Raw genomic sequence first — 17,244 nt, forward strand, 5'->3', positions numbered from 1 at the left:
AACTCAGACTGCCTCTTTTGCCTTGTCCATTGTTGCATCTCCTTAGGCAGTTGGATTCACTCTCATTCCAGTAAAATATTCTAAGAAGTATCCCACAGAGCTACCAGATCTGGGCTGCAAAAGTCCAGACGACCACTGCTTGGCAGCAGTGAGACATCAGATTCGCTAACTCTTTGCTATCATCTAGCATGATCCATATTCCTGCAGCTCAGATTTGGCGGCTCTGTAGCTCCACACAAAATGCAAGCGTGTTGGGTTCACACATGACGGTTAGAAAGCCTGGAGAGAGGAAGAGAAAGGCCTTCTGTGTTGATGCCCCTCTAACTTTTCAACCACAATCAACCATGGAAAGACAACTGCTCATGATTTAGTTAGCATAATATCAGCAGCTTTCTTTGGGATAATCTTGGGAAAAGTGCAATCAGCAGTCCTTTACTCTCTCCAGTTTAGTACCTGAGGCAGAAGGCTGGCTTTTGATAGGTTGAAGAGGATCCTATAAAATTACTAGGACATAATGGTACCTTGTTAAAACTGTTTCAGACATTATTTAATTAGGCAGTCTCACCAACAATTATCTCTTAGCTTCAGCCCTGTCTAAAATGGAAATAATGACTTCTCTCATGGCTGCTGCAAGGCCGGGTGAGATAAATGTTCTAAATAATACCACTAAACACCTTTTTAAATTACATATTAATTATAATCTAATAAGGTCAGTGTTTTGTTTTTCATGGTTGCTGAATCCTTTCGTTACTGAATAGGTTATTCCAAATGTTGGAGATTTACTGCCTTCTGTTACAATATCTTTACAAGTGGAGGAATTCTCATACCCATATTTTTGCAGGAAAGGATGTCTCTCCTGGATTCTTTTGTGGTTTCAAATAGAAACCACATACTCTTTTCATATAGAGTATGAAAAGAGACTTGTCCAGTAGAAGCCATAATGCACATCCTGTCCTTGTGCAAAGACTTAGGGCTTCATTGTGACTTCCACCAGGCACCTATGGTTGTCTTGACTGAGCCACTGGAGAAACATACTCCACAGAGTTCCAACACCTTAATATGTTTTACACCAAGGATCTAGCAAAGGAATGGATTTAGGAGTGGGAGACAAAAAAGGGTGAAAAATGATAGCAAAATGGCAATATGTTCTGTTATATGAAGCAGCGTCAGACATCACATCAGACACACACAAACGTGAAGAATGACTATATCATTCTCATTATATAAATCTAAACTTATGTAAATGTTAAGTGATTGTGAAAAGATGTTAACTCTCAATGTGTTCATTCACTCCAATTGTTTGATTGTTATCCACAATATTAACAATTGTAATACTTTGTGAAAATTTCAAATAGTTTCTTTACAGAAGATAGATTCAGTGGGCGAATTAAACTTTTATTTGAGATTTTAAATTTTTCATAAGGTTTAAAGTTATAAAATGTTAATTTAGAAAAGAAGGTTCTGAAACATTCAGCTGAAAAGAGAGCATCGATCTTCCAGATGAAACATGCACATTTATTCATGAGTCTGATTTATTGGACACTTCTCATTCTCTTCTTCTTTTTTTAAATTTTTTTAAAGAAGTAATTTATGACTTCATAGTTGCAGAAACTTTGTTAAAAATCTTCTGGCAGAAAATGAAGCATGGGATTTCATCAAAATATTCCTTTATAGCCATTAAGATGATAAAATATCACTAATCAATGTTTACCCAGATAGGGAATTCAACGAAGTTGATAGTTCTTATATTTTTTCCATCATAGGTTTCCATCCCATAATATGAAGTTTCCCAGGTAAGTGCCAGCTCCTTCTAAATATCTCTGTACACCTTTCTGCTAAGAATTGCATTACATTTACACATTTGTGCTTTGATATAAAACATACCTTACTCATTTTTATGCAACTACAGGTTTGTTCTTTTTATATATACCGAACAGCTGGAGTTTCCCCCCATGCTTAGCATACTGCAGAATGAGCAATAAAGTTTCTGTTTTCTGTGACTTACTTCTGATTTATAGTTTGTATTGCAAAGCAAAGAACATAATGGCATTTTTACTATCAATGATATTAAAAAAGGAGATATAAGGTATGGTTAGGAAGCCACCTCTTTGGGTTGGTGCAATTCAATTGTTTTGGTTTGGCATATCTTAAAAGAAGCAAAAGGGATATTTATGGTAGCCTGACCCTACCAAAGGGGGGCCATCATTGGGAACTGTGCTTTAGAAAATTGGAAGAAGAGCCCACTTTATTCTTTGCTTCTCATTTCAGTTGGGCGATGGGTAGTGTTATCCCTTTGACATAGGCCAGGTCAACAAACAGACACCACAAGAACTATTGTAGAGTTACTTTGTTGAGTCACAGAGCCTTGAAATCCTGACAGGGTTTCTCTCTTCCTCCCTCTTACATTAAAGAGAGTCAGGGTGGAGCAATCTTGAGTTCCTTCCTCAACTACTATCCTAGTAGTCATCTACTACTAGGATAGTAGTTTCTTTCTCAACTACTTCCTATCTTTCCAGGCTAAACTGATTTTTTGCAATAGCTACTGCATTCCTTCTTCAGTCAACTCTGCTCCAAGTAGAGTCTTCTCATAATATAATGGGAAGATAGAAGCCCCCCCCCACACACACACAATTAGGATAATTGTGATAGTGGAAATTGTGGCACTGGGGATTTATACATCAAGTAATGAGCGGAAGGCAAGTAGCTTGCTATCCATTCCAGTATCGATCAAGAGGATTTCTGTGGTCTTACGACAGAAGTATTATATTTGTGTCCTGAATCTGAATCTGAACCACTGGTGAGTACTTGAATGGGAGATGGGAGACTACCAGGACATAACAGAGCTACAGGCCATGCTGGGAAGTTGAAGATCTCAGTGCCTAACTTGTGGAATGTTTAAGTTAATGTCCATGAAACTCACCCAAAGTCAAGCAAGCATTACAATGATATCACATGCTCTCAATTTAAGTACTTATATATTTTTTTTAATTACATGAAGAATGAATGCAGAATTTAGCCTTAAAATAAATCCACATCCTTGTTGTAATTGTCACTTTTCCATCAGGACGCTCAACCTACCAAGGAAAATCTCTATCCCTTCACAGCATTGCAAGGGATAAAATTCCTAAAAATTCAAATTTCGTTGCAGCTTTTGAAATATGTGCAACTGGAGCTACTACTGTATGACTTGAACACTTCTCTAAATTCCCTTCCTAATTTCCTTGCAATATTCTGGCAGTTAACACATATATCTGAAACATACATTTCTTTTCTTAGGAGAACATACTGTAGCTGCTTTTGTAACTTCTTGTATATGCTATTCTTGTAGGCTTTTTTTTTTTTTTTAATTACAAAAAGGGAATAGGAATATCACAACTTTAAAATGCACTTCATCGAAAAGGTCAAACAGTAATGGTGGTGCTTTGTAGATAAGAAGACATTTAGTGCCAGATACAAACTCCTTTTCAAACTCCATTTTATATTGAAATTCTTATAACACCCTTTCAAATATAAGCACACTGTAGTGTGATTCCCAATGGCATTAAATCCTATTAAGCATGGATCAACAGAAAAAGTGTAACAAGGTTAAATTGTGTTCATAGAAGAGCCATAATATGTTCATTCGGAAATAATTATGTACTTGGTAATCAGGTCACCAGCTACAGTTTATTTACCCATCTAAGGCTAAATCACGTTTAAATCCTCAACAGCTTTCAGAGATAATTGTAAAGCTGCAAGCATCATGCACCTTGTGCTACTGTGCAGAAAGACAAATACAAATTAAATAAAACATTGTTTCCACAAAATTCACACGTGTCAAATAACCTATATTTTATTTTTATTTATTTATATGAATCCAATTCATATGGCCGCCCATCTATCTCAGAAACTCTTGGTGGCGAGCAAACAAAAACAGAGAGTTACGTTAAAACAAAAACCAGCTAAAATTGCACCAAGGGTCGGTAAGAACACAAACAGTTCAGCGCATGCACTCACACACTCGTGCTAGAGCTCCCACCTACCATCCCACCGCCAATGCCTGGGGGAAGAGCCAGGGCTTCATGGCCATGTGAAAGGCCACTAGAGTAGGGTCTGTCTGTAATCCAGATGCAAAATCATCTGGATTAAATCCAGGAAAGCTGGAATTTTCATTAAGTGTTAGCATTGTGCACTGCCAGAACCCTTTATAGCCTGCATATATATTACTTAAGAAGCAATTTTTATAAAGAAGCGTTTTCAGTCTGCTAGTTTCTCTTCCAAGAACAGCTGACTATTCTTTCAGAATCTGGCCAAAGTCCCTGGTATTTATCTTAGTTATCGAAATACTCTCCTTCCTGCTCTATTGTCATTGTTCCTTTGTTTTCGTTTTCGTTTTGTTTTCATTTTGCTTGAGAGCAAAACCTATTTAGCAGTCTTTTATTGGATAAAGTTTATTATTTCCTGATTCTTAGTTCAGCTGTCCTACATTGGTCAATCTCTCCATCTTTTTCCAAGCCATTTCTTTATAACTCATAAAATATAGACACAGGCTTTGTGGCAATCAGATTTTCCTTTTACTTATTTATGGATTTTGGATTTTATTTAACCCTATAACTATTGTTCAAACCATTATGAAGGGCTTAGTTTAGGCTTTGGGCTATATTTATGTTCAAGGATTATTCAGTTTATTTATACCCCACCCCTCCATCAAATTACTCAAGGGTACTCATAACGACTTTAGTTTTGTTATTTATCAAATGTATATGGCCACCCATCTCACAAGAAGCGACTCTGGGCAGCATACAGCAAAAAAGTATAAAATGATCAACATGTCAAACAGAGTCATATTAAAAAAGAAAAAGAAGAGAAAAGCACACTCAAGAGATTCAATCAGCGATGGAGCCATCTCAAGATCTCACTGGTCCCCTGAGACCCCCAGGCCTGATGACCTGGCCAGGTCTTGAGGGACTTCCAGAAGATAAGGAGGGATGGACTGACCGCACTTCAGGGGGAGATGGAGAGACAGCACCCATGTTTGTGATGATCTTATCACTCTGTTCCTGTGCATGAATCCTGGCTACGTAAGCCATTTCCTCGCCTCTTGGCTACTGTCAGATGAGAACCCTGCCATTGTGCAGCAGCCTGTAGAACATGTCAGACTCTGAGAGACTCTACGTCTGGCCCACGCAGACCGCTACTTACATCTATGCAGCCTGTAGTTAATCCTGTGCCAACTTCAAGATATCGATGGAGTCTTAGGCTTTGCAGCCCTATGTACCCAATATCCAGAATGGCATTATGCATGCATGACACACACACACTCCACTGGTAGTAATTTTAATTTTAATTTTAAGTAGTGTAATCTGAAACAGCTGTTTTTATCCCTCAGACTTTTAACCCTAAATTAAACCCTCTATTTTCTAATTAGATGACTCTTAATATTTGTTAGTTACCCCCTCCTTTAAATTTAGGGCTAATTTCAGCTATTTTATGGATCAGAATTATACATGTTCAGTTGTTTTTAGCAGTTTTGTACTTTTTTTTTTTTTTGGTAGAATGTTACATTGCTCACTTTTGGTGCTTATGCTTCTGGCACATACTGCGCTGGACTTCCCCTATAACTGGTTTAGTTTATTCCTTCCTTCCTTCCTTCCTTCCTTCCTTCCTTCCTTCCTTCCTTCCTTCCTTCCTTCCTTCCTTCCTTCCTTCCTTCCTTGCTGCGGGGAGGGAGGAAGGGTACGTACATATGTATATATGTATGTATGTATCCTGGTCTTGGACTGCGAAAATAAAATATTGTATTTGATACAGCATAGTCATCTGCCCAAATTAAAAGATAAGTGGCCAAACCAGTTATAGGATATTACCCCAACATCACCAGAGGATACAGGGGAACTGAATATGATGCCAGACAGACCCAATGCTAAAGGACCATGGGTGAGGCTGAATTTGGTTCTGGTCTGGTCTGGACTTGAACCCATGGAAACACAGTTATTATAGGGTAGCAAATCAAAGAGCAGAGATACAAAATCCTAGGATGTATGGTAAGGTGCTTTGAGCAGGATGATCTTTTCAGAAGTTTGCTTTAGCTCCGAAGGAACTCTGCTTCCACAGAAGAGCTCCCTCTGGGCTGCAAACATCCAGATGGCCGCTTGATGCAGCAAAGAGAAACAGAAAACTTACAGCCTTTGCCACCTTCCAGTTTCTCTGCCTGGATGGAGACAGGGAGCTTCCAGCATGTAAGGCTCTGAGCATCGTCCAATACTGAAATAGCTTCCACTGAAGCCAGCCCTGCGTGCTTTATCTCCTGGAACCCTTGATCCCTTTCCTGGTTGTCTGCTTCTCCCTCACCTTCTGTAAGGAATGTTTGCTTATATTGAACTCGGACTGCTTTCTGACTTCAGTCTTAAGGACCTCTGTGCCTGTCTCCAGCCTTGGGCTGTTAACCATTTGCTAAACCTTTGGAGACCGGGCCATAATTACACTAAAGATACTTATGCAATCCCCCTTCTGCAACATCGTATATTATTTGCATGTTCTGCTTCTAAGACCACAACAATCCCCATTTTCCTTCTTCAGGAAAGGGCTGAGGCAAGAGAACTGACTAGGCACCCTAGTCCAACCATTCCCTCTTCTCTCTCTTTTTCTTTAGTAATTCAGTATAACAATAGTGTTGTTGTTTTTTTAATACAATGTACAACTAGTGTAGCTCCTCTCAAATGAGGTCCATGGTTTTACTAATCTCAGCGGCCGCTCAACTAGCTTTTTCTAAGTTTGGAACTGCAAAGAGAGAGGGAGAAATTATCCTTCTTTTTAACAACTTTACTTCAGGATTTATGCTGGTTCTGCACTGACTCATCACTCAAAACTATTCATAAACGACCAGCAAATCCAGACGCAAATCTGCCTTTCCCCCATCCCACTCCAAACTGGCAGAGGCTATAGCTTCCTTCTGTACTCATCCAAGATGAATTTCCATACATTTTTATATTTGTAAGGCCCCCTATTCCACTTCAGAGTAAACCTCAATTACTTAGAGAGCTCTCAGAATGAATGTTTGAGTGTTTGCTTCTTACTGATAAAAAGCTGAATTCTATTCTAAATTTAAGATTAAAAATGTATGGGGAGAATAACGTTTATGGCATGAGTCACATTCACTTCATTGGAATGGAAAGCTTGGAGTCTGAAATGAAAGCTGTCATGCCAGGATGCATCATCTTCATGCTGGCATCGCAAATATGAAGACCCAACAGTACTTTTCTTTTTCACTGGACTGAAAACTTAGTCATGTACTCCTATTTATTATACTTTAGAGGATATCCTGAGGGTGTCTGCCCATCCCACCAGATTGGATAGGGTGGGCATGCTTCAGGTCCCTTCCCTGAAATCTTGCCATTTCAGTGGGACGTAGGAAGCGTGCCTTGTTTGGTGACCTCCCTCTGGCAGTCTGGCAGACCCCAACCCTTTTAGCCTTCTGGAAGGCCATAAAGACCTGGCTCTTCAGCCAGGTGCCCAGGTGGAGTGATGGGAACCTGTGGACAGTTGTTGGGGCATCCTAAAAGGATGACTGAGGTGCTGGCTTTTTGCTTCGGTTTTATGGTTTTCACAGGTTTATGGCTTTGTAGTTTTATTGTGAGCCAGCCAGAGTAGTGCTCTAAGATGGGTGGCCATGCAAACCTTTTAAATAAATAAATAAGACCTCCCCCCCCCCCCATGTGGAAAAACAGAATCTCTGTCCCACTTGCACCTAATCCTAGCCTGGGAATGATTAATTTTCAGCCTTCCCCTGTAATGTTGCCTTCCTCTTCTCCCCAAACATAGGTTTAGCAGGCTTAAGCCATTCTTATTGCATTAGTACTAGGGCTTCCCTCTTTATTCTGACACCTTCCAAGGGATATAAAATCTGTATGGCTTTGTCAACCATTTCCTTGGCAGGAAGGAACGGAGGTGTCAGAGGCAGGTGGGTGATGAACAAGGCTTTTGGGGAGGCTGAGTGGATGGAAAGACTTCAGCTCAGCAATGATGGAAGTCTCAGAAATGAGGAATGAAAAGTGATATCAGTGGGGTAAGGCTGAGGATCAAGATAAGAAAAACAATCTATCATCTAGAACAGTGTTGTCCAAACTTGGCCCCTTTAAGATGAGTGGACTTCAACTCCCAGAATTCCCCAGCCAGCCATGCTGGCTGGGGAATTCTGGGAGTTGAAGTCCACTCATCTTAAAGGGGCCAAGTTTGGACAACACTGATCTAGAACCTGCACAGGCAATGCATAAGGAAGCGTGCTTCCAATGCAAAATTTCACTCTCCTGCATTTTCTAAAACTGAAATGATGAAAAACTAGGCTTGAGTTATTCTAAAAATTGTTAATAAAAATATGGAAATCATCAGTGGCATACCACAGGGGAAAATCTCTCTTTCTCATGAAATAGTGTTGACAGTGGGAATTTCTTATTTATAAAATGACACCTGTGTAGTGGCTGATTTAGTAATTCAGCAGGTAATTAGGCAGGTGGTATAAAAGAAACCTACCTTTATTTTTAACTTTTATTTCCTTATTCACTCTAGAAGTCAGAGGAGACATTTACATTCTTATTTTTAAGCATCTTTTCTTGGAAATAATTTAAAGGAAAAGATTATTATGACTGAGATATTATTATAAATAATGTTACAGAAATAGTACAATCACACTGGTTTAAAGAAATGGACAGAAGGAATTGACATAGGGGAAACTGACATGGGGAAACAGTGATGATATACAGTGAAAGTACATCATCAAAGGAAAGATAAAAATCAAGAGCCAACATTGGCTCAGATATGAAAAACAGAATTCTATGTAAAATGACCGTTCATGTTGATTTACAGCCATTCTGGGCAATAAATGGAAATTTTGGGCCTGTGTACCAGTATTTTATTTTCCTATTCTATAATAAAATCCAATTTTCCTTGGTTTGATTATGGTTTCCAGATTGTTAAATTGTTATGTATTTCATTAACTGATTCCCCAGCATGTTGGGTATATCTCGCTAATATCATCAAGCTGTAGGCTGGGGAAGATATAGCTTTAAATGCATATTGATTTATTTACAATAGCAAACCTATATTTTTTTTTCAAAGAATTTCTGTTAGCATATCTGATTTTTCGAAGTCTGGCTCTTTCAACACCATGAGGTCAAATTACAGTATAAAAACGACCATATGTTTGGGGCATCTTTCAAATTACAACCACTACCTTTCTTCCAAACCATCCATTAATCCACTCCACAAACTTTCTTCCAAGCCATCCATTAATCAAATAAACCTAAGCAACTGAATTGAATGATTATTATTTCATTTCCCTGACTGAATATCGTAAATAGTCCTGAGCATGGATCTACTCTGCCCGTTATTATGAACATTCACACTAGAATTTCGCAACAAACACGGGTACCTTCTGTGAGCTCTCATTGGACTCAGTTTATCTCCAGAGATGCAGAACTACTCACACATTATAACTAACAGCACTAAGCGGAGACTTATACCTTCAGATGTAATTTCAAATTATCTATTTTATCCGAACAGCTCTGGGTGACAGAACAACTTTTCTTCCCCCACACAACTGAGATTGAAAAGAGAAGCTTGAAAAGAGGGCTGATTAACAGTAACTCAGGTCTGCAGCTGAATGCAGTGTTGGTGAAGAGCTCTTACAATTCTAGTTCAAGAGTCTAACTCATGTTAAAAGCCTCTGAGCCACAATCTCAAGCCAGATCTTTTGCCCCAAGGACCATCCACAGCTGTGCAAAACACATTTCCGTGGCACTTCATCCCTGGGCACTTCATATAAGTCACAGCAAGCATTGTTCTAGTTCACCTGACCTGTACATTTTCCTTCCCCTTTTCTTTCTCCACCAGAAAAATGGGGAAAGAACTCCCACCCTCCCTGACGCTAAGAATTTTCTTCCATCCATCCATCCATCCATCCATCCATCCATCCATCCATCCATCCATCCATCCATCTTCTATGGCACCCAACCCACAAAATGACTTTGAACCGTTTAAATAGCTCTTTTCTTTACACATTGGACGGAGTTCGCAGAGTGCTGTCTGGTATAAGGAGAAAAACCACCTTTCCTCCATGCAGCTGACACTTTAGAAAAGAGCTGTTTATACAAAGGGATGCCAGATGAAGTGAGGCATGGAATCAGCCCCCAGGTCAAATCCTTTAGACATGCTCTGAAGCTGGCTGCCATATAAATTAGAAGACACTTCTGGACAATCCAGGGGAATCAGGCATATGGGCAAAGTGACTGGGTCTCTACTGTCCAAATCTCAATTCCTTGTTCTGAAAGGTAGTTTGAAAACATTACTTTTAACTAGAAATTTTCCTTTTCTTTCAGATGTTCCACATTCCTATTGTTTATGTAGCATAGATACTGTGAAATGAACTGTGTTCATTGAAAAACACCATGAATGCTTATTTCAAGTAGATTAAACATTATGTTCCTTCCACAGCTGAAAACATTACGAAATTTGAAAATAGTTTCTGTCAGGCTAATTCTCATCTAATGACATTCCTGTCTTAGGCTGGATATATGGCTATACTGAAATATTTATCATAATGTATCTTATTTATAATATAAATAAGGATTAGAAATCCATACAAAAGAATAATTGTGCTTGCTTTTATTTACAAATGCTATTTTAGATTCACTAACAAGAAAAAATGGTACATAAAGAAACATTAATTATATTTTATTCAAGCACTGAATTAAAGCAAGGAAGGATTTAGAAGTCTCTTCAGTATTTAAAACAGCTTTTTAAACTCTTAAACTTAATCAGTATTACCTGAATTCCCTTCTTCCAATGCCTATACAACTATACGACTATTTAAAACTGTGGATTCATTGATCATCTGGTATGAAACTAAGAAGAACAGGACCACTCATAATTGTTGTGGGTGACGTAGAGTACTGTAAGAACTGCATCCCCCCCCCCCCCACACACAAATAGACAACATATTTAAACATAAGCAATTAAATGAAACAAAATGGGGGAAAGATACAGCATAAAAGCAAAGCCTAATGACAAATGCAGTTCCAGATTAAATACAATGATGTTAACTGTAGGTTGATGTGGTTGACCAGCATCAAATTATCCTACTTCAGATATATTATGCAAAGACTTAGATCTCTGGAGAAGGCTCTGATGCAAGGAAAGGTGGAAGGAAAGAGAAGAAAAAGAGGACTAGCAGCAAGGTGGTTGGACTCAGCTAAAACATATCCTTGGAAGAGCTGAAGGACAGGTTGTGGACGGATGGTGATGGAGAAAATCTATCTATGGGATCGCTAAGAGCTGACTATGACTTGATGGCACATAATCAATCAAGCAACTGTAAGTTACTGATTGGTTAAGGAAACTCTTCAATCACCTCTCTCACCCCACCAGATTTTAATTAAAAACAGGTAAACATGAAGCAGGTATGTTTATTTACAGGATGGCCTCTGGCTCCATAAATTTTGTACTGGGGTGTGTGCTGGGCACTAGATTGCCTTCCAGTAAGTGGGTATTTTGTGACTTGTCATGGCATTAAGAGTTTCTACCACATGTCCTCAAAACTGAAAATGTATCCCCAGATGTTCCTTACTTCTAAGTCAGAAAAAGGAATATGTAGATTCTAGGGAAGCAGGGAAGGAAAAATATCTAATTCCTTTTCTTCTTCCATTGCAATGCTAGACGAGAAAAGTAACAGTTTTATTCAATTGTTTGTAACTGGAAATGAAGATTGCTATGACTGAAGCTTAGTTTGTAACTGGATAGAGATTCAGGTGTGGCAAAAAAAAAAAAAATCACCTTATTCAGTAAATATTATTTACTGAAGGTTTATAGTAGTTGTGACAATTTTTTAGTTGAGAGAAGCTCCAAGTGACTCCTAGTATATAATGCAACTGCATTGCAGGAGAAGATGGATTCAATTTTCTTCCCCTTGCATTCATGCCTTTTCTGATAGATCCTCCCCCTTCCCCCCAAAAAACCCACAACCCTCTTTGCTCTATCAAAAGGCCAAAGAAGTTGGATCTTCTGGAAACATCCCCATGGAAAGAGATAAGCAGTTATACCAAGTGGGAACAGAAAACTCCTGAAAAAGAATCAGTACCAGTCCTAAAACATGAGATAATGAGATCCTCTGAATCTCACTTCTTGCAGCCCAATGCCATTCCACCTCAAACAGATCTGGTTGGCTTTCAAAGGAACACAAACATCCACATTTATTCAGCCAGAAAGCTGCAAGTGCCTCTGTTATGTCGTGTTCAGGACTTTAAAAGTCTACCACATCTTTAACAGCCATGATCTTGGAAACATTCTCTAGAAAAGAAAGATAAATGAAATGAGTCATCCTGAGGACTTTCCTTTGGTCTCAAGCATCTTAAGTGACCACAGGGATGACTGAAGCAAACGTACAAAACCCACTTCTGCATGTTTACTTGAAAGAACCAAGTTTCCTGGTAAAGCTTTCTTCTATCCAGGTATTTTTTTCAGAAGGTGAAACAGACTTACAGATCTCTGCCAGTAATGCCAAGGTATCTTACACTTTGTTGGCCATCCTAACTCATTGATCTCACCAAGAAACATAAAAACACTATCATATATTTAATTGAAAAACTTTTTTTTTGTTATAAAATGCAACTGAACAAACTCATCCTAAAGAAGGTTTTATTTCACATCTTCCCTTCCTTTCATTCTACAGAATCATGAGCACTCTGATGCTCCCACAATATGAAAAATAAATGAACAACTGTAAAACTTTTCAATAAAAAAAGTCAAACTGTATGAAATCAGCCTCTCAGCTCCACTGCCTTGAAATTGATTCATGTATCATTACATGCACGAAGAACTGCTCGTACAAAGAAGTCTCCTCCCATGTATAGCTTCACAAAGGAGCTGAGATTTTCCATAGACTCACATGAAGTTGTTTCACTCTATTCAGCGAAGTAAGCCATTTTTCTAAACTAAAACACTGATTGAACTGGGACAGCTATCCTATTAGACAGGATCATTTATACATTTCTTAAAAATCCCTTTTGCTACTTTTCATAGTCCTTTTCCAGGAGGCAAGGAAAGAGTTCATCTCTGATCCATGACCCTTCTCAAGCCTATTCTGCATAGAGAAGAGGAACATCATCTTGAGAGTTAATCCACAAGGCAAGTTACAAGACTTAGATTAAATTGACAACCATCTATGTGCACAGCACATTACAGGGAATAGATTTTAGCCATAAGTTTGGAATGGCACACCGGAAGGCTGGGTTATAATAATGAAAATAAGTAACGTACAAATTAACTATACATTACTGCATACATCGAAATTCAACACCCTAGTTTTCATTAAAATAAAGCACAGTGAAGTTGAAGCAAACATTTCCATAACTTTGTCCCATTGTTGTGCTACACTGCTTACCTTTTGGTTTCTCACTCTCTATGTATACTAATTTCTATTTAAAGCTTTTAGCATCTGAAATATTCATTAAGTTTCTTCCGAATGATTCAGTATTACATATACTTTTGCACTCAGGGGACAAGTAGTGCATAAGAAAGACAAACGAGGAGACATGGATTTTTCTTGAATTAATGTGGAATAGTGCCATAAAAGTTAGAAATTTTGAGCAGTTCTCAGTGAAGTGAGCAGAATTTAACTTCAGGGACACAAAATTCTCATCTGAATCTTTTGAAGAACAGTTGCTACTATATGACCTAGAGTCCAGGAAAAGTAGCTACATTTCTATTTATTAGATTAGAAACTTCACTAGATAATTTGAAAAATAGGTTTCAATACACTCCAAAGCCTAATATTGGATCTGTAGTAATTAAGAAAGAAATAAGCAAATTAAATGGCATTTGAACCCCATGGATCTAGACATAGTGGTGAAACAAATTCAATGCATCTGAAACGTCATAATTCTAAGTAAAATACCTTAATGCTGGATGTCAATGATCATTTAAGTATCTGAATAAACAACACTGTCAACTCACTCAAGGCTTGATTATCTGTATATGACAGGTGTTAGAAACATTTCAGCTAAAAAGTACATACGTCAGCAAATCCTAATGTCATGGGCTAAAATTCCCTTATTTCTAACAGCCTAAAGTATTATTCCCATTATGCTTGGTCGGCTTCCCTTTTTAAATTAGACCTAGTCCAGAATCTTTAAGTCTCCTGGCTTTTAATAGGCAAGAATATATGCCAATTGTCACTGGGGAAAAAAAAAAACAGATTTAAATATGCTTAACTTTGACCGAATCAACTTGTTGGAATCTGACAATTAGAAATGCCTTCTAACTCTAATTTGAAATTCAGCCACCTCAGAAGTAGAATAAATGGGAAAAGGTTAGAATAAGTAGCAGAAAAAGAAACAGAGTTTCAATTCTGTTACTATTATCAAGAAAAAGGAAGATCCTGTATCTTATTGAAGTAATGTTTCATACCAAAAAGAAATGCAAATGGAACATTTTACCAGTCGACATGGAAATTGCAAGGTTTTTAGGCAAATACGTGTGAAACTCTGCACCAGCATATTGATTCAGAAGCCATTAATGAAGCTTTACTCCAACGTTTGGGAATAACAAAAGATCCCCAAATAATTTGTAGAAAGGTGTACTGGATTGGTTCCAAATAGGGACGTCCAAATCTGTTAATTTGGTTTCCCTTTTCTTTTCTTTTTTCTTTTGTTTTAAATGACCTTCACTTTGTTTTAGCTCATTTCCACATCCATTCATGTAAACCAATCCATCAATAAAATAAAGTCGATACAAAATTCATTGGGACAATTCTTCTAAGATAAACTACTTTTGTATGCACTTTCCCTAATCTGTACTTTTTTCAGCCACCCTGGACTCAAAGGATATTTTCCATTTTGTACAAATATTCTCAGTTACAAACACTGATGTATGGATCTCCACGTACAACAGCAGTCCAGTTTATATATAAGTCTGTAAGGCACGAACTGAATGAATTTATATATAAATTATCCTCCATCCCCAGTTCTAAGGGACAACATAGCGAACATTGACTAAAGAAGTTTAGTTTCAAAGCTGTAAACGACTGGCTGAATAATAATATTATTGGCTTCTTTGCAAAAAGCATAGGAGACAAGATCTTAGTAACTTTCTGGAAAATTAGCACATGAACACAAACAAATAAATTAAGGAAGGTCACTAGTTTAATACAACACATCTCCAAACTGTGTCTATGGCAAGAGCATAGCATTAAAAATAGGTGCCTAAATAAGGAAAGCCAGATGTGATCTCAGGATGTTGGCATCTCCAGTTGCACAACTCTTTGATTTGATTTGATCTGAACTCAATCTTTACCCCTCTGCACAAAAGCCCTATTCAGTTCAAGGCTCACTCCCAAGAAACTGGGTCCAGAAAAAAAATCTTACATGGGTACTCATACGCACACTTCCTTACACGACTAAACCAGAACTGTCAAGGATTTATTTTAGACAGGGCGCATCCATTTGTGATGAGAAAAGTTAAGCAATGGAGTCCTTTCTCTCAAGAAGCCCTTAACAGTGGTTCCCTTGCAGCCTTGAATGAATGAATGAATGAATGAATGAATGAATGAATGAATAAATAAATAAATAAATAAAACACCCAAAGAAAAATCTGTTTACTATCAAACTCCCAAAGGGAAGAGGATTCAGGGTATTCCTGAATACCAGACCTATTCTGGTATAACCCGAGCAAAGTTTCGTTTTGAAATGTTGCAGGTTCCAGTGAGAATTATTTAAGCATGACTTAACTGTCCCTTGAAGCCATGTAAATACAGCTTCGGCTACACATGCCTGCCTCTATCAGTTGGTAGCCAACTCGCTACGAAATAACCTATAAAGTTCATGTAAATCTGCGTAAAGGCGATGGACTCCGATAACGTCGCCGCCATTAGTCTAGCTCTCACTCCAGGGCCATGCCTGCAAAACCCAACCACACCGCTGTATTCTTGGTATGAGTAAACTAGTGGGTTTCCAACAAGATTTGCAGGCGATCGTGCGATTATTCTCCAGCGAGGAACCGACTCTGAAGTTCGGTCGCTAGAAGACGGACGGCACGACCCGGCCACGGGGAAGGGTTTTTAGGCTCTCTCTAATCCACTAGGCGAGGCGAGGACCTGTTTCCTTGCTCAGGTTACTCAAAAGTCAAGATGCGGGGAAGGACCGGGGGGGGGGCTTCTCTCCCGACGCCAGAGGGAGCGACCCACGGAACCGACGACGCGAGTCCCAGCCCTGCCGGGGCCCCCTTTCCTAAAAGGCGGCCTGCCAAGTCGCACCAGCCCAGTTGCCCGGCGAGCGCGAGGTCCCGGGCAAGCCGGGTCCCCAACTCTCCGAGCTCCGCGGGCTTCCTCGGCGCGCCTGGGCAGGGCGTGGGGCTGCGCGGTCCCGGGGCGGTGCTGCGCGGGCGGGCAGCCTACCTGTGCGCGGCGCCTTCACCTGTTGCCCGGCCGCCACCATCCGCGAAGGGCAGCGGCTCCCCCTTGACTTCGCGCAGCACCAGCGCCTTCTCCTCCGGGCGAGGGAACTCGGCGAAGTCCCCCGCGCCGCCGCCGCCGCCGCCGCCGCCGGGCCCGGGCCCTTCGTCCAGGGACTCGACGTAGAAGATGGTCCGAGGGGCCGGCGGGGGGCCTTGCGGCTCGGCCAGCCCATGGAGCCGGGTGGCGGGCAGCGACGTCCCGTTGAGGGGCAAGGCAGAGACGGCGCAGGGCTGCGGGCAGGCGGCGGCGGAGGACGGCGACGGCGAGGCGGAGGCGGCTTTCTTCCAGAAGGCGCCGCCGCCGCCGCCGCCGCCGCCTCGCTCCTGGCTCTTCAGCAGGCGACTCTGGCTCGGGCCCCAGTGCTCGAAGCTGCCGTCCGGCTGCAAACAGCCGCCCGCGGGCGCCGCCGGGTGACTGAACAGTTTCCAGCGGAGGCGCAAGATGTGCTTCACGTCAAAGTCCTTCCTGCCCGAGTTCGACATCCTGCGCGGCGGCCGGGGCGCGGAGGCGGCGGGGGCGCGTGGCGAGGCTGGCGCTGCCTCCCCGGCTTGCTCGGGTCGCGCGCGAGGGCTGAGCGGCGGGCGCTCCTCCGGCAGCAGAGCGGAGGCGAGCCCGGAGGGGACGAGGCGGGCGGCGGGAAGGGCCTCCCAGCGCCGGAGAGTGCGCGGCGCTGGAGGCGCAGGAAGCGGCCGGGCTGCCGCCGAGCGACTGAAGGGGGCGGCGCGGGGAAGCGCACTCTACGCTAAGTGAGGGGGAGAAGCCGA

The 17,244-nt window shown here is 40.7% G+C and overlaps 1 protein-coding gene across 3 annotated transcripts in view; it reads right to left on the reverse strand.

Annotated features, from left to right (window-relative positions):
• KLHL1 (kelch like family member 1) overlaps positions 1-16,962 on the reverse strand; it is a 115,315-nt gene extending 98,353 nt beyond the window's left edge. For all 3 annotated transcript variants that reach the window (XM_088139586.1, XM_088139585.1, XM_088139584.1), the window contains exon 1: positions 16,421-16,962. In XM_088139586.1, the coding sequence (XP_087995712.1) occupies positions 16,421-16,962 (542 nt within the window). The remainder of the gene's footprint in view (positions 1-16,420) is intronic.
• Between the last annotated feature and the right edge of the window lie 282 nt (positions 16,963-17,244).

Source organism: Python bivittatus, unplaced genomic scaffold, assembly GCF_059951505.1.
Source record: "Python bivittatus isolate LINGU-HERP-01145 unplaced genomic scaffold, Pbiv_v1 ctg000210_np1212, whole genome shotgun sequence".
In the NCBI taxonomy this organism is placed as follows: domain Eukaryota; kingdom Metazoa; phylum Chordata; class Lepidosauria; order Squamata; family Pythonidae; genus Python; species Python bivittatus.